The sequence below is a fragment of the Athene noctua genome, chromosome 15 (assembly GCF_965140245.1).
Source record: "Athene noctua chromosome 15, bAthNoc1.hap1.1, whole genome shotgun sequence".
In the NCBI taxonomy this organism is placed as follows: Eukaryota; Metazoa; Chordata; class Aves; order Strigiformes; family Strigidae; genus Athene; species Athene noctua.
The window spans coordinates 10,874,230-10,897,083 of NC_134051.1; the positions used below are offsets into that span (position 1 = coordinate 10,874,230).

Below are 22,854 nucleotides of genomic sequence, written 5' to 3' on the forward strand. Positions count from 1 at the left end.
ATGAATCAGACCAAAAGGTTCAGTAAGCCTTCAAAAGTTTTATATACTTCTTTCAAATGGCACTTTGTGTGAGTTTTAGTGTGCTTTTCTACTGTCAGCTTGAAGTGGATTAAAATACTTGAAAAATTCCTTGTAAGTGTCCACAGAGAACAAAAAAATATGTATCCATCGCAAAAACAAGCTGATAAGAGTCACTTTAATTTCCTGTTCAGAAAATTTTATTCTGACTCTCAATGTTGTTTGACATCACTAAATAACATGTTGTGTACATTTTTATTTTCTTAATCAAGTTAAACGTCTGCTAATGACCACAGGGAATGAAACAGGCTGGCTATATCACGCATATGCAATTGCTGTTTAGCCACAATTTATGTAATTAGTTACAGTCATATTAAACTGTTTAAAACACATGTTAAAGATCTAATGATGAGCTGACAGTAATGGGTCATTACAGCATGCTTAAGCCGTTGCCAAAGAATATTTGAAAATACCACTGACACACAAATAGGACACTTACAGAAAACATACATCAAAATATTACTGATTTTAAAGACATCTATTTACTCAAAGGAATATTTCTGAGTACTTACTTTTTCAAAAGATGTATCAAAAATACCATTTTCTCGTTACAATTTCAATTCTATAAAACTGGCAATGCATGGGGAAATATTTCTTGTTGCCACTCGTGTTTCAAAGCTTAAATGCAAAAAGGAGAACTGGCCTTCTGTATAGAATAAAAATAAGCACTTATTCTGAGTTAGGCCCTCAACAGCAGTTTTTTTAGCAAATCTCTGTGATTCTGCCTTTGGCCAACATGGAATCAACTGCAGGATTCAGACCCTGAGCGTGCACTTCACAGGCACACACACAGGAGAGGTTCAGATATATTCGGCCTCAGCTCCAGGCCAGTCCTTGCGCCTGGGTGCTCCTGTTAGCTGTGTACCTGTGAAAGCCAGAACCATCTTACCCACTGCAAGGACAGGAACAGGAGATGCTGAAGTCCAAATCATCTCCTAAACTGCCAGTGTCAAGGGGGTCTGTTGGAGATTACGCATAACCACAGGCCTACAAATATTTCTGTTGGACATGAGGAAAGGGCAACGTGAGGCAGAATGACAGGTAGTGAGAAGGAGAGGATTTTCACCTTCTCAACAGGCAACGTGTTACAGTCTAATATCAAAGCTGTAGTTACAATATGGAGGAAGCCTGTTAAGGATAGGCAACCCAGTTGGATGGGTAACATACCTCAGGGCACAGCCCCACATAAAACATAACAAATATTGCCTCCTACAACACTGTAGAGGATTTTCTTACTTGCTGAGTTACAGGTTGTTTCAAATACAACTGTTTCAGTTCTGTTCTTCAACTTTTGTTTCCTGGAGACTTTCAAAATACAACTGGACAAAGCCCTGAGCAACCCAATGATGAAATTAACCCTACTCTGATGGGAGACAGGACCAGGTAAACTACGACACTGCCAGGTTCCCTCTAACTTGAATTATACTTAAGATGCAGTTACTGCTTGAGATGCAGTACAAAGATAGAGTCAACAGACATAATTATACCACAGGATGGGTTCACCACCAAAGTAAGAATATGTCCTTCTTCATCTTTTCTGGCCAATGAAATAATGTATGTTAGGAGTCAAAAAAGGTAATCAGATTAGTTTTAGTTCCAATCAATTCAGAGAGCATACGCGATTAGTGGTCACAGCTAGATTCCTGCTCTGAACTCCTCCCCAGGGCAGTCAGCAAGTACTCTTCCGAGCCTTAAGAAACAATACCAAAATGCACAACCTGGAGTACTCAAATACTGCAGCACCCAAAATTCAGTGCTATAGATGAATACGATAAAAGAGAAACTTCTAAATAAAAAGAATGTATCACATATTAGTATGTTTATCATAAATGCTCACAGTAGTAGGTAAGCAACAGAGCATAAAGATGTACTCATTAAAAGTTTCAGGTTTGCAAGCGACTAAATATTCCATCCTGATCAGACAAAACACTATGGTATGATACTAGAGGACTGCTACACACACATTTAAATTAAGATCATCCTTAAGTAACTGGCAAAAATGAGATCTCGTCCAACCGTTCTACATTCATGTTGTTTGCACACATCAGGATTAATTCCAGCTAAGTCAGTAATTTAACACTAATCTTAACACAATGTAAGATCAAAAATCTCCTATTAAGAGAACACAATATTTGCATTTATATTACAAGCTCAAGCAGACATTTTTTCTGAGTGAATTTGAAAATTTATGATTTATAGCAAAGGTCTGGATGCTTGCAAATTAAGAATTGGATTTGCCTGTCACATTTCAAGTTTTTCAGTCACATGGTAAAACACAGTAAAACACTAAACTAGAACAGAGCAGTACTACTAATTATTATGATTGATACATAAAACAATTCTAACATCACAGTAGAAAATAATACAGAAAATGCTTCCAAATGCTGTATACACTTGTAAGAGTCACAAGATTTGGGAAAAACAATACAAAACTGTGGTGGCAAAGCAAAATTTGAATGTATAAAAATTGTTTTTACACTATTGTTTTTATACTAGCACCTAACTTCAACAATAAACCAGGTTGTTGCTTTTTTCTTTAATAAACACACAATCTAATCTCATAATGGTTCTGTAAATTATTACTTCTATCATAATACTCATTTCTGAAATTTGAAGAAAGCATTGTTAATTCTTTAAAAGAGAGGTCTATCTGTTAACATTTTTTCCTATGTTGTCTCAACTGTTTATGGTCATTTTTAAACTGTACATAGATGAATTAATAGAAGCAATCATTACACCAAAATACAGATTCTTCCTTGCTAACTTTATTTCCCACTTAGGTATTCTTTAAAAACTGCTTTTTCTTCTTTTTTTTTTTTCTCCATTACCTCACAATTGTATTACTGATTTCAAACTTTATCTTCCTCTTTTTAATAGTTACAGCACTAAAAACTTAGGAAAGATTATGTAAAAATTCTAAAAATTGTGTATACGTGCAGACAGCAGAAATTAATACCAAAGGTCAAGAAGAACACAATATGAAGTTCAACAGACCTTTAAAAATATTTACATCTGCTTAAAAAGTAAAGACCTTTAGAAATGTATATTTTGAAATGCTGAGCATCCCCACAAATAAAGTATCATAACTTTCTTAAACAATTCTGCCTACATTAATTATCCATATTGTTTCTTTATGCTTTGCATATTTCAATAATACTTACATTGCCATTTACTGTGACTGAATTTAGCATAGGAATAATACACCCCCTACTACACAATATACTCCCAGCTCCTTTAACAGGAGTCAGGAAAGGAAAAGTCCTTTTCTGCATCTTCCTTTGGGTACCTGCTCCCCAAATTTGAATGCCAGCCTGCTAGGGAGGAACATCCTTTTCACAATATTGGCATATGGTAACACAAAAGCAGTTGTACCCAGGCACAGTCTGTTTCCGGATTTGTAAAAAAACTCTTCAGACAAAAGACTTGGGAATAAACAGTGTGCTGCTTCATCCCATGATCAGGCAAGCAGCCACATCATATTCAAGAGGACTGTCTGTATGAACAAACACTGCTCAGTGGGAACATAAATTGCAGACTTGGGCCCAAAATAATTCACTATACTTATATATGACATTATAAATTGGTTTATTACAGAAAGGCAATTAATACCATAAATACTAGAAGTCTGGAAAGACTTTACCTGAGAGTATGAAGTCTCATAAAACTCCCTCTCTGCCCAGCATTTTAGCTGTATTCAAGATAACACTATAAGTGCCCACTTTTTTCCCAGAAGGTAGATTGTAGTTCTAAAGGTATAAACACCTCCACGTGCTTGAATGAAAACATTTTTACAGCTCTCGAAACCTGATAACAACCTCCTCCCACACCAGAGTCCAACATCTAGGGTTCTGTTCCAAGTCCAGGTTTTGTTGCTTTCCTGCCATGATTTTATTGCTGCAATAAAGTGGAGAGGGAGCAACCAAGAGAAGGATGTCCAGTCTGCAAGGATGTTGACTACACCTCACACACTCAATACCTAGCGTTGCGTCTGAGTTTTAAATACCCAAGATTATGAAATTCCCACAAAGTCCTTCAAGATAGTGTTGGTATTACATTATCAGAAAGATATGCCAATTAGCATACTTTAAATTAATCTCACAATCTCTGGACAATTTATGGTCCACAGAAATTTATAGCTTACTCCTGCCTTCCTCCCCCCCCCCCCCCCCCAGGCTTTCTGAGTCACATCACAGAAGAAAGATGACTGGGGGCAGTTTTATTAGTGTATTTTTCAAATAAATAGAAAAGCACGTAGCACGATGCTGTGGTGGTGCACTGGACCAGGACTAAAAGACACTTCTGTCCTTGCCTGAGGTCCTGAGGAAACCCCCACACCTCTCCCTCACGTGGGGCTGCCGTGGAAAGGCGACCAGGGCCCAGCCTCACCAGCACCGCTAGGGCTACACTAATTAATTCTGACGGGCTAATTAATTAATTAATTCTTACAGGACCCTCACTTAATTGCTGGGAGGAAGAGTTTACCTCCTACTTCGCTGGGCACTCAGAGCCGAGCTGCCTCCTGAGAGGGCCGCCACCCGGCGCGGGCTGCGCTTCGGCCCCGGGGGGCTCCGCGGAGGCCTGGGGGCAGGAGAAGGAGGCGGCGGCGGCTCAGGTAGAGGCGGCGCGGGCCGCCCGCCCTCCGCGCTGAGGTGAGGCGATCCCCGCCCGCCCAGCCAGTCCTGCCGCGTCAGGCAGCCGCGGCCCCGCAGGCCCCGCCCCGGCGGCGCTGCCCGGCTGGTTCCACAAGTTTTTGACAGCTTCGTAGCGGCGGAGGGGGCAGCCGAGCCTGCGGTGGCGGCGCTGGGCTGGGGCCGAGGCGCTCTCCCGGGGACGAAGCTCTTCCCAGCGGCCGCCTCCCCGCCGGCACCATGTCTCGGGACCCCGAGGAGGTGAACAAGCTGACGGAGAGCACTTACAAAGTGAGTACGGGCCGGGGAGGGGGCTGCGCGCCGCCGCCTCCCCTGAGGACACGGCGGCCACCTTTGCCCCCGCTGGCCGGCACCGGAGGCGGCTGAGGCGGGGGCCGCTGGCCGCCTCCCCACAGGCGCGGCCGGCGGGGGGGCTCAGGGCAGCCGCGGCTCCTCACGCAGAAACCGAACAAACTTTTTTTTTTTTTCTTCCCTCGTTTCCTCCCTCGTGAGCGATCTCGCCCGTCCCAGTGTGTCAGAGACTGCTCGGTGCTCGCTTGTAAATAACGCGAAAGGGTGCGGGGGGGCGGCAGCGGCGAGGCCCGGCTCCCCCCGCCGCTCGGCGCGGCGCTGGCCGAGGCGGGTCGCGCCCCAGCGGCCCCATCCCGCGGCCGGAGCCCTCCCCCGGGAGGCGCCGGGGCTCGGCCGCAGCCCCCGCGGGCGGGCGGGCACACCGCGGCCCCGACCGCGCGGTTGGGCCGCTGGGCGCGACAGCGCCGGGACAAGGCAGGCTCTAGGACTGGCGTCTCCTTCTCTGGCAGGCTCGGTTCTCCAGCGAGCCGGAATTCCCTCGGTGTGTTTTGATGACAAGGTGGTTTGGAGATCTTGGTGCTTGTGGCCCTCGGCTTGAACCGTTTCTGCATATAGGCCAGAGCCTACACAGGGCTTAACGCTGAATTAAGTTGCTTGTCTGTGTCCCAAGCTGATAATCATGTTTATGATGGTACACCCCAGCACTGCCTCAAAGCACCGACCACTGAGGGTAGCCTAATTTATGTAGGTAGACTTTTAAACTGTCCAGAATGCCTTCTTATTTGTAGAATTAAGACTATTTTGCATATGAGCACTTGTTTTGAACTTTTTCTCCCTATAGACTCAGCCGTTTCAAAACACACCAATTCTAACTGGGCAAAAGTCCCATAATTGTACTTCTGATTGAATAGCAGTGGTAGTGTTAGATCTGTAATCTTCGTTCTGAACAGTGTGTTGTACTAGAGAAAGCACTTAAATTTGCAAATGCATTTAATCATGCAAATGAACTCACAGCTGCAATACATATGCAGCTCTGAGCCCAAAGGAAAGCTTTCTGGGATTTGTTCTATTTTACTGTTTACTAAATCTTACTGGTTTACTATTGTATGTTTTCATATTTATGAAGGTTGTTGTTATAATTTAAAGGTCTTTAAAAACCACTTACTGGAGGATTTTGCTGTTAGTTTTGTTTTTCTCCAACATTCTTAAGTCTAGTTCTTCAGTTAGTCCAGTTATATTGGTGTCATGTTGTATTTGCTGTTTTGTTTCTTTGGACTTTGCAAAACTACTGAGAAAAATGAGTTGACTTGGCTATAAATTTTGTCCCCTAGAATTGGTGCCGGTCATCTGAAATGGTCTGGTAACTTTTGATATCAGTTACATTCATGGTAAGGCCATAAGCAAACATAAATTCCTCTCTTTCAGAAGAGCAGCCTGTAAATGCAGGCTCGCAGAAGAGAAACCTGGGAAGTTGACTGTTCAGGGCTGTGCTGACAAAGGAATGTCGTACCCTGTCTATTGACTTCCAGAGTGTAGCTAAAACACTTTTACAGGGGAGGGGGACGAAAATCTCCTGTGTGTTTTAATGGATATAATACAAAATGGACTTTAAAAGAATGATAGACCTCTAAATAAACAAAACCTTCCTTGTTACTCAGTACTTATTTCCTGGGAAAGTTTACACTTCATTAAAACTAATTCAAAGGGATACTTAAGACTGAAACAACCAGCAAAAACACAGTAATACAAAGTCAAGGTTGACAGTGTGATGAAATGTCTTCTATGTGGGTATTTCCAGAGGTCTGGTATGTCGCATCACATAGCTAGTACTCACAGGCCTGGAAACCCTCCTGCCCTCATTTAAAAACTGAAACTTTATCCAGATAAGGTATAAAGGCTGCTTCAGATAGAGAATGGGTTCTGGGTCTGCTTTAAAGCAGTTATTCCTATATCAGAGTTTAAATCTTGAAATAGTTCTTTACTACTTAAGGGCAGAGAGCACTAGCCTGTGTATTCAGCATTTGCTGTGACTGTAATCACAGCTCCCTCATCTAAAACAAATGAACACCTCTTTGTTCTGTGCTTTAGTCTGCACAGTGAGCATGCTCTCCTTTGTTTAACAATGTTCATGTAACTTCTACTCTTGCTGTGTGCCATCTTAGCAATACGGCGCTTAAAACACTGTGCTGGTATTGATAAAATCAGGAGCAATGTTTGTGTTTCTCCTACCAAGAAGAAAGGCTTGGCCTGGGAAAATCATTTCAGTAAAGTGTGGTGATGGCATCTGTGTGCTTCAGGACCAAACACAGGCTTTTGACTTCTCAAAAAAAAAAAAAGACAACTTCTAGGTGACAGGGAAAAATAGTAGAAAATGAAATTGAATGCCTTGCTCGTCTGTTCTCTCTTTTTCTTACAGTGCTAATCCATTGGATTTATTAAATACGTAGTAACCTGTGTTATACAAAGCTTCAGAATATACTTACAGAAGTCATTAGGTAGCTCAGTAATGCCCTTGTATTTTTATCTAGTTCATCCTTCTTGTTGGCAACAACATCGGAAAGTGAATATCTCAACATTTTTTAGCCAACCTGACTAAATAAACAACATAATCCACAAATACGTGTATGTGTGCATACACAAAAATCAAGGCTGACATTTACTCTTTATGTAATACCTGAAGAATCACTTCAATGCATGATACGAATGGCACGTGCAAAATGAAGCCTAAGGGTGTGGGAGCCTATGACTAAAGAGGGCCACAGCCTCCCTTTTACCAAGGAACTGCTGAGAGGTTCACTGGTATGACATTGCCCTGCCCTTGTACCTCACTGCAGGGATGTGGCATGCTGGGGGGCGCACTGTGTGAGCCCCTCACACACAGTCAGTCCGTAACCCCAGGAAAGTTGTTACTTGTCGGTGTCTCACCACAGCTCATACGGTTTCATTTTTATCTGCTGTGTATGGGGGAAGACTATTTGGTGTCCAGCTATGATACACACAATGCAGGGGAAAGGGGACAAAACAGGAAAGTACTGAGTTACAGACCTGTCATTCTGCCGATATGGTCTAAGGGCTGGGCAGGCAGCTCGCATATTACTCCTGTGGTTTGAGGTTTCCGGAGCTCTGGATAATACTGTCATAGCTGTAATTCATTGGTGTTGGTAATCTTGGATTTGAAAAGTATTTTTCTCTGTATTCAAGTAAACCTTACCCAGAAATTTGGATTATTAACCAAAGTATAATTAAAAAAAAAAAAAAAACAAACAAAAAAACGCAAACAAAACCCACAAACCCCAAAACCCCAGCTTTGTTCAATGGAGTGCTGTGTTCTCTGGAGGGGCGTGTGTTCCCTACAGGGGCATTCTGAATTATTTTAGTAGGCTGTATTGTTTTATCATGGAAAAATATTTGATAAATTCAGTTTAAAGCCTAAATCCCATGTTTCTGTATTTTAAAAAGACTTGCAATTAGATTAAACTACCAGACATTCACCAAAATTAAAATTCACCCATGGTCTTAGCACATGCTGCAGTAAGGGTGGCTTGCATCCCTGAAATATAAATCTAACCTGGGGGAAGAGGAGCCTTTGGGAGTTTGGGTGTGTATAAAGTCCAGTTCTATTTTAGTGCAAATTATCTCTTTTGACCTTATTTAGAGTTATGCCTACTTAGACTCTATCCTGGATCATGTGTTCATAACCTGAAAAAGTTTGTATTTGAAACACGGTGATGGGTGATTTATTAATGTTTCCCTTAAACAAGAGATGTTCCATCAAGCTGACTAATAATTAGTCATAAAAATCAGTCTTTTTGAATACACACTGGCATCCTGATTTATTTTTTTCCATTCTGTTAAGCAAACTTACAACTGAGACAGCTTAATGTGAGATTTGTTGAGGGTTTAATCTTGCCCTTCTGAAAACTGTACTGTAGATTTCAAAAGTTAAAGGAGGAGATGAAATACAATAATGTACAAAATGCTTCCAGCGCAGTATGATTTACTTCCTATGTGGCTTTTCAAATATTCTCAAGTGGGTTCTCAGACATAGTGTAACACTAAAGACTTTTTCAAAAAATTTAATTTTACCATTTTCCAAATTGAGGAATAACAATTTAAACTAAATTATTAGTAGCTATACAAAGGTTGTTTATAAATAACTATGGTGATGGTAATATGAGTAATGTTAGACATCAAGATCTATTTTTCTGTACTAGTTCTATGACTTCAGATTTCTACCCAAATACATTGTTATCCACTCTTACAAAATGCCTGCAGGATGTAAACTTGAAACTACAGGGAGTCTATGCATTGTTCAGTTGTATTCATACCTGCTGAGCTATTGTTCTGTGAGGTGTGTCTTTAAGCAAAAAGCAAAGCTGAGCATTTACAGGAAGGCACTTTTACAATGGCTGTCATTTGTTTTGAAGATTAACGTTGTTTATATGACTATCAGGAACTGAACTGCGGAAGATATAATACCTATACGCAAATGGAAATACAAGGCTTGTTCCTCTTCAGTCAGCTCCTTGCTACCAGGCTGGTTAACTCACATTGGTTTCGTGTGGTGAAAAGGTACACAGTGACTCTTATACCAGATTATATGAGGAGTTAATGACTTGAATGACCAGAATAGGTTTCTTATGCTTTTTCTTGGAAGGTCACTTTTGCCAATTCTAAAATTCTCTGCATAAAAAGATGTTTTCTAGCTGCCTCTTTTGAAAGTGTTTCCCTTTATTTCCATTCATCCTAAATAATAGAAAGCTGTAGGATCTGATCATGTGCCTCCTCTTCTCTTCTAGTTAATTATTCTGTTCATGAGAGGTAGTGTGTCACTAGAATATAGGACACTAGATCAACAATTAGGAGGCTGAGTTTGGGTCCCTCACTGTACAGGCAAGTGATGTGTTGTGAACCACTTTCTCTCTTCTTTTTTTTTTTTCCACTTTGTGATGTCTGGATTAAGACAAAAGTTTTTTTCCCATGTCTTCGTACAGCATGTCAGATAATGAGTTTGTGATATTTTCTGAGTATCTTGACAACTTTAAATTAGTGGTTCCCTTGATCAGAAATTCATTTTTGTTCTTCTGTCTCTGCTTTTTTTAGAAGTTTTGAGATCTGGCTTTAATGTATGACTTGCAGTTTTGTACTGGTGTTCAGTCCCACTCATTTTCATGACCTTTTCCTTAGACTGCAAGTAAGAGAAGCTATAAAACTGTAAGACATCATAAGAAAAAATAGCTATATGAATTGATTTCTGAGTGGCTCTTTTCCCCTGTAACTTCTGAAGCTGAACAAAATACCACAATCATTTTAACTGATATGAAATGTCTTGGAAATATCAAATTTATAGCTGATCCTGAAGAGGGAGTTGTGTGTGACAGTCTCCCTTTTCTGAAAAAGTGCTCTAGATATTTCTTCCTGGACAGTACTTCAAAGACAGAAACAGTGGTTAACGCTATAAAAAGAGCACTAGAAGCACGGCCAGGTTTTTGTTTGCTTTGAGAATCTAGTCTTCAGTAGAAAGAAAAAAAAACCCCACCATATCATGCTTCTTTCTAATGTTGGAGAGGAAAATCATGTAAGAATTATTTCGTTCGATTATGTTGGAGGTGGGGGGAAGGGGGAAGCTAAGTCTTTCTTTCTATCAAACATAAAACCTTACCAGGAAAGTGGATGAGCCTTGCACAGTGCCGTGAGGAACAGCTAACCATACCCTGTGTTAAACCAAGAAAATTCCAAAGGGGAATTTCCATTGCAAAGGTTTTTGCTGCTCCTTGGGCGTTCACGTCTAGAGACTGGTGCAGACGCTTCTGCTAACAATCAACTACTGTGGCAGCTCAGAGACTGAAAAGCTTCCAGAGACTGCTTGGTCTAATGGCGAAGAGATCCATTAGTTGTACGCCTTCCAGCTACTGAAGGCACTGAGCTATAAATTGTTTCTTCATCTTTCCCAGCAGTTTTAAATGTGTTGAGTAGATGTGATGTAGTGGAACTCTTCCTCAGGGTTCTCTGTTTCAGCGGACCCGTTGTGTTTCCACAGCATGGTCTGTATCTGCTATACTTGAATACCTGATACGTATCAAGTTGGCTAATGAAAATAAAGAGCTGTGGGGTCTGGCTTCAGAGAGGGGGGCTGCTGAGGGCATGTTCTTATTGACTTCCTCCTAAATGGAAACAACTCATGACACAGGTGCAATTACTGTTTTCCGTTTCAAATTTGAATTAGAAGATGTTGAGAACTGGAATCTTAACCCCTGAATCCTTAAGACAGACATGCCAAAAAATCAGTATTTCAAGACCTATAATTATCATGTTACTGTTGGAATTTTTGGGTAGGTGGCAGTAAGGGTTTTACTCTAAGTTCTTGTTGTGAGGAGCAGAGTAAGCAGGGACAGGATCTGCCTTTCAAGGAAATTGTTTTCAGTATAGGGTGGCACTTCAAGGTGGCATTGGGATTCTTAGCTGCCATGGATACACACAGTCTCTGTTATGAACACATTTCTTCAGAATACAGGACTCTATCCTAACACAATTGCCTAATTCACCTTTTTTTTTTTTTTCTTATGATTCACTGACTCCAAGTATGGCAACAGAAATCATCTTTAGTACACTGCTGAGAAGAAATGGCAAAAAGTTGCAATAGGAAGCGACAGCTTGACTCTTGGAACAAAAGCCTCACACTTACAATACCTTCTGCTACGGTGAGGGCAACAGTGGCACAGCAGCAACACTTAGTAAATTAGTGTTGGGACAGGAGGAGGGATGTTCCCAGACACTAGAGCTTGAAAATCCATACTGTTAAATTGTTAGAATAGCCCTTGGCATTCTTGGCACAACTTGAAACACACTTTCCTAAATGATTTCTGGATGTGGTTTGTGAGTAGACACAAATCAAGGGCCTGGGGACAATAGGTAGTTTGCTTGCAGTGATCGTGTTTGGGTGGTTAAGAGTTTAGTGGTATAGACCAGAAAATAATCCCAGTTGTACTTAATCCATGCAAACAAAGGCAGTGGGGCTAGATATTATTATTTTGTATCTGGTTTTGATGTCATATATACTATACCAGTATCAGAACTTGAGTTTTATACGTGTTTTAACATCTGTATTTTTTTACTTGATATGACTGTTAAAGTGTTATTGGTGAAATCTGGAGTTAATTATTTTCTCCATTTCTTAAACCAACTGGAATTCAGGTATAACACTATATTTGAAAAATAATAATAAAGTTCTGTCTGACCTTGCCTGAAAATAAGACAAATGTGGTAGTATTCCTGTTCTTTCTGCGTCCATGTATGTACTAAATATAAATATTTTCATTCTGTTAGTAGTAAAAAGCTTAATATTATTTCATCTTGTGTCTTCTAATTCCTGTAAACAGAAAGTGTCTGTTTTGAATTCCTTGAAGTTGAAAGTTCTGCTGTGTGAACAGTATCTAGAAAGATGTGAGTTGTCATAAAATATTGTCATAAAAATAGTAAGAATAACAGAATGGTCTCTTCAGGTATCTCATGATCTTCTGTTCATGATGATGACATTTTAGAGTGATGTCTCTATAGTTGTGTTAGGAAGATTCTAGGAAAAGGTCTAGAATCTGCAGAAACTTTAAAGGTTCTCAGGGCTTGTATTAGATTTATTTTTAAAAGAAAATATTCATTAACAAATTGTTCCTGAGACATGGCAGTTGGTGTTATATGAAATTGTATTTTTTATGGAAGAGAGAAAAGGATTAGAAATGTTGTGGTTACTTGACTATTAAATGACTGAACTCATACAGCAAATTCTAGAATACTAGTTCAGAGGTAGTTAATCACAAGTGTACAAAGGGGTTTTGTTAAACAAACATGCTGTGTCTTTAATTCGGATAGCGATTCTACCTGAAGAAATCAAGAAGCTGCCAAGTGAAGCTCAGAGGGCTCTTTCAAACGTAGTGTTGTTCAAAGGTGAATTGCAACATCCAATATTTTGGAATACCTCTATTTATGCTACATGTGTTTGAGACATCTTAAAGGGCATGATTCTGAGGAGTGAATAATTTACTGCATTTATATCAGCATGTCAGCTTTTTTCTTTTTTTCAGTGTTCATAACAAGATAAAAGTAACTGGAATATTGACTGGCCTTGGGGGGTAGGGCTGGGGGGAGAAGAGTTACTGTCTTTGAAAAGAGGAAAATTGAAGCTTTCCTGTGAGCAGGGCCAGCTCAACCTTGGTGGGTGATTTTCATTTCTGGAGTGGGCAAAAGCTGCTTCGCTCTTTTTTTTCACTGCCTCAGTTCTGGGCAAATTCAAATTTGGATTCATGCTTCATGGCTTAATTTGCTTTCTACTTTTTGCAAAGACTTGAAACTTTTCTGTTTAATGGTGTAGCTATTTTCTTGCACTGTGAAACTGCCAGTCACAGTTTCTACCACTTCATCAGTTTATAGAATCTGCTAGGTATGAGAGTAGTCATGCTTGGAGCTGCTGGATTTCAGATTCTGGTTGTTTCAGCCAGTAATTGTATTTAACAGCCAAAGCAGCTGCACTGGGTTTTTTTTTCCTCCTATTTAAATAAGGTCATCATTTTTGTTTTCTTCCTGAAAGAACTATGGCTTCACACAATAAAATGCAGCATTTCCAAACAAAACTATTAAAAAACCCCAACTGATTTCTCAAAATGCTATCTGTAACCTAGAAAAGATTAATAAAGTGCTTAGTCTTCCCTTAATCAGATACCTGATGAGTGTCTCTTTTTTCTTTTTTTCAGCACGGGTGGGAGAAGAACTCAAATCCTGAACTATTGTCAGAAAGTTTTTGTTATTGTCTGACTTTATAAAACAACTAGTGGATAAAGTTTTTTCACTCATTTCACTGTCACTTACCATAAAAGAATGATCTATGTCAATTTTGATCACATAATTGACATCCTTTTGTCTTATAAACAGCCAGATTCCTTTTTTACTCATATTGAAATAGTTTACCTTTTTTCTTGTTTGTTTGACATTAAATGCTCAGTTTCTTCTCCCTTCCATCCTTTACTCTCCCCTTCCTCCCAAGTCTTCTATCTTTCATCCATACACAGTCTCTTCAGGTGTATGCTGTACATATGAAACTTAAGACTAGACCTAAGTGACACTGAGATAAATATCTTCATCCACTGTTGAATTGCCTTGTTTATAACACAAATTTTGTTTTCTCTTCTAGAATGTTATGGAACAGTTCAATCCAGGACTGAGGAATTTAATAAATCTGGGGAAGAATTATGAAAAAGCTGTTAATGGTAAGTCTCTTAGGTCCTAACTTTAGAAAGAATGTTTCATTTTCATTTAAATATACATATTGGCTATAAGAGTTGGAAATGAAGCTTATACACATGTTGAACTTCGGATGTGTGTTAATTGGGAAAAAACCCTAAGAAAAAAGTGCTAACACCCAAACACATGTACCTTCTCTTTTTTTTTTACTGTCCTGCAGAAGTTGCATCCCAGACACTTAGGCACAGAGCTACTGCAAAATAAACTGAACATAAAGTGTAAATAACCCACATTAGAATAATAATACAAATGGAAAAAAAAGATATGTAAATTAGTCTCTTTTTTGTTTCCCCTGAAAATGTCTTCCAAATATATTTCACATTCTTAGATCTGTTCCTGCTCACCTATACATATCACTACCTAAGTTACCCTGTGAACAGAACAACTTGAATGAATGAGAGTTCCAGGAGCAGATTAATCTTTTTCTTGTCCTGATGGTATCTTTTTAATAGAGTCAAAATTAGAATGAATAAATTTGAATCTAAGGACCCAGTCTCAAACTTTTTATAATGTGGTTGTTTACTTCCATTATTGATTTCAGAAACTATTTAAGAATGGGATTCCGAGATGGGGCTCTAGATTCCCAAAGTTTATATTGTAGGACCTGTTAGAGCTTGCACCTATGCAGACCTGTTGAGCTGCTTGATACTATATTAAAGCAATGTAAAATCTCTCTAATTTTGCTTCATTCACGTCTGTTGCATATCTTTCCCCTACATGTAATCTAGTACTCTGAGAAATGTGATACTGTCATAGTAGTGCATAGCCAAATAGACATTGAAATCTCTCTTCATGCAAATTTTAGACCAGGCTTGAGAAAAGATTAAAACAAAGCCTGCTAGAGATGGAAATAGGGAAATGTTAACTTATTTGCAGTAATGTCTAACCTGATGGGTTAACATTGTGGTTACCTAATGCCTAACCTTAGGGATTATAGGTAGTACCAGAAGTAATAAATGTGTTCATATTTGGCTAAAAGACATTTATACTAGTTTCTGAGGGTTCTGCTTTTCACATACTTTAATATCGATACGTTACATTGTGCTTCTTTTAATTTAGTTTGTCATCAGTAATTCACAGTATAACTGCACGGCAACACTGGAGAGGCTGATAGGTTTTGTGTTCTAGCAAGTTTGCCTTTTAAGACATGCTTTGTCAGCCAATCTAGCACGAATGCTTAATTTCAAATGAATAAATGTTTACAATGTTGCAACCACTGTTGAGAAACTACATTAAAGTCATCTTTAGACTCTCATAAATTGTTAATCTTTTCTCCATAAATCCTGAGTGGTATAAATAGATCTGTAACAAGGAGTAAATACTCTGTTGCTAAACAAATACTTTGCAGCTTTCCAAACAAGTCGGAGTAGTCTGACAAGGAACATAAAACTTACAAGCACTTCTGATAGGTTTGTAATGTGTTATTATACGTTTTGAGGATAAAAGGTTAAAACTCCTTTTCTGTAGAAGTTACTAGCCATGCTACTGGTGAAGAGACTATACAAGTGGAGTTCTTGATTTAGATAGGAGAAATCACACACTTTCTTCTGTGTTTTTTTTTTAGTGCCTGCTTTAGGAAAAAAGATAGACTTGGGGTTATCTTGAGAAAACATTAGATAGGAAGAGTTGGAATAGCTTAAAAATCTTTGCATACAGGTGGCATACTGTTCCATCAGTATAATTCTTCTGTTCAGAAGGTTTGAATATAGAGTACCTGTGAGACGCAGCTTACATAGAAATTTCTCTTGTCTAATGCACAGAGCTTCAAAAAGAATCTGTTTCATTTGGAAGGGTTTTAGACTTCTCAGTGAATATGCTGTTAGGCAACCAAATGTGTCACCTTTGCTAGTAAAAACTATAAAACACAGACCTAAAATACTATATAGTATTTTAGCCCATAATTGGCAATTGCAAATTACATTCCTCTCAGAAAAATTTATTTAAAGTCAACAGTGAGAGCCTGCTTGGCTTCTACTTTAGGTTAAAAATATACTACTACAAAAAAATAATGAATACCTACTTCAATCAGTATTTTTCACCGATTTTTACAATAAAACCTTGCCATATGTCCTTGTTACTTTCCTTTGTGGTGTGCAGATCAGTTCTAGATGCTGTGAAGATGCAAGGCAACCATTGTAGATCTTCTACATATGTAAAATGTTTCTCACTACTGGCCCCCCTGCAGTTTGAATCTTGATGTTTCCGTGTTCATACTAGCAAAACTGGCTTTGCTGTTTAAATTGGCTATAACCAGGGAATGATTAACTGAGAATAACTGAAACCTCAGTGATCTATATTAAGAGCTTATTGGTTCCTGTAAAACTGTAATTGAACTGTAAACAATAAAAGGGGGGCAGCTGTCTGGGTGGGGGTATATTAAACCTTCAGGTTTCTTCTTGAACTGTATATGCACTTGTTGCCTGGAGGTTTTCATCGCTTAAAAGTACTTGGAATACAGATTTCTCTGCCATCCTGAGTTCAGTGACGAATCCTGGAGTGTCAAAATAACTGTACAGAAATTGTATATATCAATGCTGATTTTCCATGTCTGTCCAAGAAACCAGACATCTTCCAACATTTAAGATCACTAAGTTGCTGAGCAATGTAATTTTTAATGTCAGGAACATTGATGGTATGTTGAAAATTGAGAAAAGAATGCCAAATGAGTCATCTCCATAACCTGAACATCATCTTTCAGAGACTTAGTTTTTGAAGTTTTAGCATTTATGGCCTAAAATTTCCTTAAAGTGGAAAAGCTGGTGTTTATATGTAAGATCCTCAAATTTCAGTGTACTGTTTTCGTAAGAAATGATGTTTGTCATTGCAATATATGATGACTGTACAGCGTTATCCATAATTGTAATTTTTAGAAGTGGCTGTATCAGATGTGTTGAACCTTTCACATTTCACTTGTAAATATGTCACACTTGGTGAACTGTATTTAACCATAGCTTTTTTTTTTTTGAAGTAAATTACTCTTTCAGCCAGTTTAAACAGTAAATGATGACTTGCTTTTGAAGGGCTCCATCCATGTCCCTTGTTGCAAACTGTCAGTCCATTGTCTCATGGCCAGTAGCCATTTCTCAGATCAGTGGTCTGGCTGTCCAATACAGGGCAGAGAGACTTTGGCATTTCTAATAAGTTTGGGATTCAGTTCTTTTTTCCAACAATTTTATCTGTTTTCCAACAGTTTTTCTAACACCTTTTTTTTCCCCACCCACCAGCTATGGTAGTGGCTGGAAGAGCATATTATGATAGCCTTGCAAAGATTGGGGATATATCAGCCGATTCTCCAGTTTCTAAAGAACTAGGTAAGTGAAATCTCTTTTTTTTAAAAAAAAAACAAAACTACTTCAAAATATAAACTATAAGTAGAGAAGGATTGGAAGAAGTATGCTTTACTCTTAAATAATGCATGAATGGAAGGCACTAGATTCCCTTAAGGTATGTTATTTCTCAAGACACTTAAAAGGTGATTGTCAAAACACTGTTTTTCACTTTTATGAATATATTTCCGCTTATGCATTCAAAAACATGTGTTAAGTGGTTTTTTTTCCATATTTATTTATTATAGAATTATGTGTAGTTTGAGTTTTAGTAGAGATGAATGTTGAAATATTTCTGCAACAGGATATTGGTATGAGGAGTCCTAGTGTATGACAACAGTTCTAAACTGAAATTATTCTCTTGGGTATGAGTTCCATTACGAAGAGTGAAGTTCTACTTCACTGTATTTGATTGAGTCTATCACTAAAAGTTCTCAGATGCATTAATTTTCTAGTTGAGCTTTTGAAAGAGAAACTGTAGAGTCAAAGATGTACTGCATTTACATTAATGTAAAATTAATCCAAGTTCTGTACTTTCAAAAATTCACAAATTATTTTCAGGAAAGATTGTCATCAGCACTGTGTTTCGTACTCCTTTGGCTAGCATTGACATGATACTGCTCAACCTACAAAAGTGAAATTATCAAAGTACTTGTAATATTTCTGACAAAAGGTTCGAACATTGCTACAAAACAGTGTGAACTATACTGTAAAGAGCAAACGCTTGTTTAAAGCCTTCATTCGCTTTTTGACAAAAATAACTTGATAAACTGTCTTGTCTCTGAACTTTTGATTATGGGCAATGTAGGATTCTTTCAGTGATGTAACATGCATCTGCTCCTGTAAGTCACAATAGTATGTTAATTCAGGTGATTAAAAAGAATGGTTTTAGTAAATGTTTTTTAATGATTCTGCTGAAATAGAATTGAGGGGAAAGATTCTTCTTGAATAGTGGCTGCTGGTGTCTATGTGCCTGCATACATTTTTATGATCTGTTCTAAAACTACTTGTGAGTATTAACATTATGTTTTGAAGGTTGGGAGCGGCAGAACAGCAAACAGTACAAAGCAAACAGTCCTAATGTAGTTGCTTTTTTTTGTTTGCTTTGCAGGTTGTTTACAGAAAGCACAGTTGCTGGTTTCAAACTATAGAACAAAAGTATGAGAAAGTTTAAAAGTAACCATGCAGAGTCTTATAAAAATCAACAAATGCATAATTACAATTTTTCAAATCAAGCGGTTGGTCAAGTGCATAGAAGTAATCCGTTTATTGACCTTTGTATGACTGGGATATTATCTGCTTGTTTGAAAATATTCCCAAGCTGACTTCAGAAAATAACTGTTTTTCCCTAATATTGGGGATAACACAGAATTGTGACTGAAAATAACTTTTTCACTGTGAGTTCTTCCCTGCAACTATAAACCTTTTCCTAGCTTTAATGTATTGAGAAAACATGGCCTTCTTCAGGGTCAGGCCTGTAACACTGCTTTCTGTTAATCTTCTACTTAAACTGTTACTGCAGAAAAATCTTTTCTTCTTAAGGAAAAGAGAAACTCTGGATTTTTTCCAGTATACTCTCTGATAGAATACTAAATTTAGAGATAAGGAAAGTCAGTAAACATTGGAAAAGGCAGGATAATGTGGTTAGGAGTCTGTGAGAGACAATTTGCATTTTCTTGAAAAAGTCTTAATATTTCTGAAGCTGGGCTACAATACTGAACTACTTAGCAAACAAATATGATATGCCCCAGACATCTCTGAAAGTATCCTTGCTTAAAGAGGAAAAAAAAATTACTGCACCTTTTAGTATTTTAAAAATACAAAGATGCATTCTGAGCAGTATTGGATGTGGAAAGACTAGGTTAAACTCCTGTGATTTCCTCATTTGTGGACCCTATTAACCTCAGTGCAGTTACTGTAGGCACAGCCCACTGTGGAATTGTCTTCTGTGAGTTTCTTTAGACCTGCCAAAAGACATGTTACTGACCACTGACAGCTCTATCATGCATAATACTTCTGTTATCTTTGCCAAAAAAAAGAGGTCAGGAGTCATCAGTTAAGTTTTGTGATATGTCTGTGAACTACTTTTCTAGAATGTATTCTCTTGAGCATCAAGTGAGCTGACACACTAGCTTGTTTTATAAGAGCAATAGTCTAAAGGTGACTGGCAAAGAAGCAGAGAGGAGTGATTTCCATAATTTTATGTGTGTGTTATCTGGGATATTTTTGTAACTTGTTTAAAATTATATTTTAAGGCCTTATCCTCTATTAACAGAAATCAATAGCAACATTCCCACAGATGTCAGGAGGAGATCATTATAATTTTTTAATACTTAAGATATTATCCTGGCTCTTCACAGTGAATTAAGTAAACCATCAATGACCAAGTTCTAAAACATTTTTGAGTGCTTTAATATTTGAGCATAATTTGAGATACTGTGATCTGGATTTCCAGTGTTTAGGTCTTTGGACAACCAGAATATGTTAATGTTTTCATCTGAGTAATAAAAAAAATTTAAACATCTAAAGTAAATGTTTAAAGTAATGCTTGAAACCAGTCTGTTTAAAAACAAACAAGCACCTCCCCTCCATGGTTTACCAGTTTAACCACAGTCAGGACAATTGACTTATGGATAGCAAGACTTCATAGTAGTCACAAATCCATGGTGCTGTTTTTTTACTGCATTGTATCATTTACAGCAGAAACAAAAGGAAAGCATATCTGCCAATTGATTATCTTTTGACTCAAATGTACATGCCTCCTCCATCAGTTTTGTTTCACCCATCAGCCACTAGGTACTTTTCCCCTCTTGCCCCCTTTGTCCAGTAGTTAGTATATCAGGCTGTAACCTTTGCAGATAAAGTTCATATTAAAATCATTTTTTTGAATAATGAACAGGTGAATGAAGCAGGAAACAACGTTTCAGATCTTTCCTGTGGCAACTTCACCATTAGTAGTGGCAGATGGAAAATAATGTTTTATTCTAAATTAAGTCTTGTTGCGTTAAACTTAGTTAGTTGTGAAAGGACTGCAAGGCTCAGATGGCTAAAACACAATATTCTTTAGAATTTATGAAGAATCTTTACTGCAGTATTGCACTGAGTCATTTTACAGTTCAAACCCAAACCTGCTGGGTGACCTAGAGCGTATTTACTGCCAAGTGTGATGTAAAGATTTGTCAAACACAGTCAATCCTTCCTTCTCATAAGGAAATGCAGAACATGGTCTTCCTGTAATGACAGAGTAAAATGGATACTAACCCTACAGCAGGGTAGAAACAGAAATGGAAAAGAAATAGCAAAGAAAATTTCATAAAGTAGAGTGTAAAATGCATAGATGGCAGAGTTTGGGGCACGAAATCAAGTAAAAATGCCAGAAAGTGCTTTCTTCTGTCAAATGACATTGGAGCAGAAGAGAAAGAAACAGACATCTGGATATTCCAGCTGATTCAGAGCTGTTGTATTAAGTATCTGTATCTTTCAAGTCTGGTTGAAGTTCTCTGGATTATTTTAATACAGAATAATATGAGTAAGTTGAGGAAATAAAGAACACACTACATTCATAATACAATCCTTATGAATAAGGTACAAATTGATTTAGGTAAACATTCTTTAACTTTTTATTTCCTTAAATTTCTAAGTTTGTAGCCCTTCAGACTTGAGTACAAGCATTTAGGAACATAACCTGAATTTATGTGGTTTAATTTATTCTGCAATATGGAATTTGCATATCTTTCCTAGGCATCTTTTGGAGAACCCACTAGGAAGAAAAGACAGGAAACAAGAAACTGCACATTTAAAAATGTTAAGATTTCACACTTCAATTTCAGCATACCACATCAGCACAGTAAAATCTTGGGTTTTAATAATGCACTAAAAATAAATTCATGTAGATACTATACCACTGATACAGTGTTAAAGTAGTAACTTTAATGTTGTGTTGCTAATCTTTTTTTGTCTTGCTCCAAATATGGGTTTATGAGGCTTTGTCTTACTGAATTTTAGTGCTTATAATTTTAATAAACTCTTTCTGGTAGCACAGGTTGTCTTTGCAACCTTCACTTATTCAAGGAATTGGGCTCACTCATTGAATACTACTTCTCATATCTTCCCAACTAACCTCTTTAGCACCTGCCAGCTATTGTAGGTACAATTAATTTATTATATTGTGGGTGTAAAGTCCCGGGTTGTTGTGTGGCAACTGTATCTATAGCAGCTGCCCACAACTATATTATGGGTATGTACCTAGATCTTATTGCTCAAGAACTAATAAATGTAAATTATTCATTGCTTCTCAAAATATGAAAAGTCCAATTGTAAGAAGAATATTACATTGTGTGGTCTTGACCAATGGAACTAAACTCCAGAAGTTCAGCATGTTAAAAGGAAAATCATAGATCAATCTCTTTCCTAATCTAACCAAGACTGATTATTTAAAGATTACTCTGTGTTACAGGCTTATTGTTTTCATAGTCTTATTCTGTTAAAACTTATCTGGAAACAGGTGTGCAAAAGCTTATGCTCATCTATAGTCTGAAATGTAAGAATTTGGAAAAATTTTGGGTTCTTTACAAGAAAAATATTCTGGTTAAAAAATCACTACAGGTGATCTAGAAAAGCAAGTGCTGGACTAAAAGATTGCTCTGGGTTGTGGTAGTCACAAGATAGGGAGAGGTGGGTAGGTAGAAAAAAAAATAAAATTTGTAATGATGTGCATAGTAAGTGGAATTCTTGCCCGACACAGGAAGAGCCCTGAACTTGATATTCTTCTCAGGAACAAAAGAAAGGACTGTGCTTTGAGTCTAAAAGTATTTGAATGTATTCACAAAATGGAGGTTGCTCATCAAGTGGTGAAACTTTAAAACTCTTCACAACTTTGTCATGCTTTTTCAAATACAAAATCTCACATGTGAAGTGATATAGTAATACATGTAGTAATATAGTAATACTACCATGTGGATAGCTGAGGGCAGGCATTATTTATATGCATGTTTCTTTGGGGAGCCCTTATACTATTCTGCAGTTAGCCAAATGTCTGTAGTTATTGGGGTAACCGCATAATAGTTTGAGAGTCAAGGTTGATAAACCATCAGTTAGTTAAGAGAATAAGCTAATGATTAGTGAACAGGCTAGCAATTTATCCAATTGTTAGCATTTTTATGAATCTGTATGAGTAAGCTAGTAAGTCAGAACTTTTGAGTAACATCTAACAGGATAAC

At 38.0% G+C, this 22,854-nt stretch overlaps 1 protein-coding gene across 1 annotated transcript in view; it reads left to right on the forward strand.

The window, feature by feature from the left end:
- The first annotated feature begins 4,815 nt into the window (after window positions 1–4,815).
- The window catches only part of BAIAP2L1 (BAR/IMD domain containing adaptor protein 2 like 1), a 44,050-nt gene continuing 26,011 nt past the window's right edge, over window positions 4,816–22,854 (forward strand). The window contains exons 1-3 of the mRNA XM_074919600.1: window positions 4,816–4,997; window positions 14,200–14,275; window positions 17,534–17,620. Coding sequence (XP_074775701.1) covers window positions 4,947–4,997; window positions 14,200–14,275; window positions 17,534–17,620 — 214 coding nt within the window. The 5' untranslated portion in view covers window positions 4,816–4,946. The remainder of the gene's footprint in view (window positions 4,998–14,199; window positions 14,276–17,533; window positions 17,621–22,854) is intronic.